Source organism: Gavialis gangeticus, unplaced genomic scaffold, assembly GCF_001723915.1.
Source record: "Gavialis gangeticus isolate Ggan-Ray unplaced genomic scaffold, GavGan_comp1, whole genome shotgun sequence".
NCBI classification, from domain to species: Eukaryota; Metazoa; Chordata; order Crocodylia; family Gavialidae; genus Gavialis; species Gavialis gangeticus.
This window is the reverse complement of record NW_017729006.1, coordinates 54,832,677-54,835,167: the sequence shown is the minus strand read 5'-3', so window position 1 is coordinate 54,835,167 and position 2,491 is coordinate 54,832,677. Positions and strand designations below refer to the sequence as shown.

Sequence of the window (2,491 nt, the reverse complement as noted above, 5' to 3'; positions counted from 1 at the left end):
TGCTCAGGTCCCTTCCAACCCTAGAAACTATGAAACTAATGAGTCTAGGGCACCTGTGGCAGCATAGGTATGTGTAAGGTTAACCAACCAAACAAACATCTTTCCTTACCTCTGACTTCATGACCTCCAATACACTATTTAGGGTTTTTTCTTTTCTTTTTTTTAAAAGTATACGTGAAGCAAGAAGAATGTGTGAAATAAGATCCAGTCATATTAAACTGCATGTCTCTTTTTCTCATAAAAACATCTATGTAGTAAAAAACTGCTACTTGCCTTAAATGCCAACTGAATCGTTTCCAAAGCTTTAGATGGCCTACATACTACTGATAGAGAAATCACAAATTCCCGCAGGTCAATTATGCCTTCTTCATTCTGTAAGGGGAAAGCAGCAAAACACATCCAGAATTTATTTTGTTCCAAAATTCTATTTACTTCATAGCCACTGAAAGAATGTTAGAAAGATTCAAAATATACAGTGCGTATCTGTGTGTAAAAAAGGCATGTATGTTATACTATACAGATCCCTGTAGGCTTTTAGCTCTATTCTACTGACAACCAATTCCAAACGTCCTGAGGCTCTTTCTAAAAACCCTGGTCAGAAGTCAGTCGAAAGCCAAAATTAACCTTTCAAAACTATTTAAGACTCTCATCAGACATCAGGGCACTGGTTACGCCAGGATGCATTTTTCCACTTCACACAAGTCATAATAGCTGGGACTCATCACCTTCCCTCAAATGGCAGTGGCCCTAAGTTAACCCTGCATATGAGTCCTGATATTCAGGAAAGGAAAGAACACCTAGAGACATAATAAACCTCTCCACCTCCTGTCACAGCTACCACCTTCTCTAGACAAAGAAAATGACCATCTCCCTGCAGTGCATCAGGCAGAAGAAAGTGATTTGACTTGCCAAAATTGCTGACTCCAAGTTTAAGTTGTTGCTGTTTTAGAAACAATCCATTGTGCTGATGAGCAGCCTGCACCACTAATAACCACAACCAGCAATGCCTTCACCCCAAGTATGCCTTTTTCATCATTTGTAACTTTAAACCAAAATGGCCGTCTGTTTTATATACCAGGTACCTCTTCCTTAAGCCAGCATTTTATTTAGTTAATTGGAATTCTCAGCATGTGATAAATAAGAGGCAGTGCAAGGATACAAAGGGTAAAATTCTCCAAAGTTTACAGAGCTGACCTTGTTGTTCCCAACATTTAGTGTGAGCAGACCGGGGTCAAGGTTGAGTATATGTTTTAAAAACCCAGCTGAAATGGTACAAGGAGATTCTTAGTTCTCTGAAGCATGGTGGTATTTCTTACCTCATCAAAAAGGGCAAACATGTTCTCCAATATGTCAGAAACTGGAACTTCCAAGTATGCAGCAAATTCCTTAAGACTGACCCCTGCACCTTTCATCTTTTTGGCACTTTCAGAATATTTTTCAAGATCTTTTTCAAGCTTTTCTGGTTTCAGCCTATAAGTAATGAGGGAAAAAGAAGGAAAGTTAAAAGGCTTTAAGCTAGAGGGTTTTTTTCCTTTAATTTTTAACCACAAAATACCCCTATCATACAAAATAGTGAAGAATAGATGTTATGTAATGCATCACTTCATAATCCCAATTCAGAATTAACAAAAACGCTGGAACCCCAATATAAAGTTCTAAAAACAGGCCCTCCCATACAATTTCCACTAGCTCAAAAGCACTTAAATATTCATTATTATTCACTTTACCGTAGTATGTGGGTTCCCTAGTCAGGGACCAGGGGTCCACTCCTGAAACTAGTATACTACTGTCAACTGCAGATTAACAAACCCCAACATTTTAGCGAGTGTTTAGGATTGGTTTTCAGGGGAAAAAATAAGTCTATGAAACTTTGATCAACAGACTTGTTTTGACTTGCAGATGACATGCTTAATCTAGGACAATGGGGGTGTCCAATGTTTTCAGCCTGAGTCCAAAGCAAGTAAGTGGGCTACTGCTCATATTATAGGCAGTTTCCCTGCTCTGTTTTGTTCTACTTTTTTACCATTCCAACAGCAAAGTAAGAAATCTTTTATAATTCTTCCCCCTCTCCCCTGCCCCACAACAGGAGAAACCGCCAAAATTTGTTCAGCTGCCATAACCAGCTCCTACTATTCTCTCTCTCAGCTCTTCATTGTTTCTAGGACTTCCCTGGTCTCCTCAGTGTCTGATGAGGACTGATTTTTGCTAGACCCCATGGAACCTCTACCCTGCTCTCCATAAGGAGCCATAAAGAAGCCAGAGCTACTGTATCTATCCCATGATGCAGTCACCAACCAGCAGAGTAGCTAATGAGCCTCTGTGCTCTAGGGAAGGATGGGAGAAGAGCTATTCAGAGAGATCCTAGCTTACATCAGAGGCTCAATTTGACACTGAAAAAGCCACTGAGGACTACCTTCTTGGGAAACTACCTCCCAAGAAGTACTGGGACTGATTCAGTTTAGTCATGAGTGGGTGCAAGTTAGAGGGCTTG

General features: G+C 40.1%; 1 protein-coding gene across 2 annotated transcripts in view; it reads right to left on the bottom strand.

Moving 5' to 3' along the window:
• LPCAT1 (lysophosphatidylcholine acyltransferase 1) overlaps positions 1 to 2,491 on the bottom strand; it is an 86,117-nt gene that overhangs the window by 23,127 nt on the left and 60,499 nt on the right. For both annotated transcript variants that reach the window (XM_019509202.1, XM_019509203.1), the window contains exons 11-12: positions 1,317 to 1,470; positions 274 to 372 (exon numbers count right to left, since the gene is read on the bottom strand). In XM_019509202.1, coding sequence (XP_019364747.1) covers positions 274 to 372; positions 1,317 to 1,470 — 253 coding nt within the window. The remainder of the gene's footprint in view (positions 1 to 273; positions 373 to 1,316; positions 1,471 to 2,491) is intronic.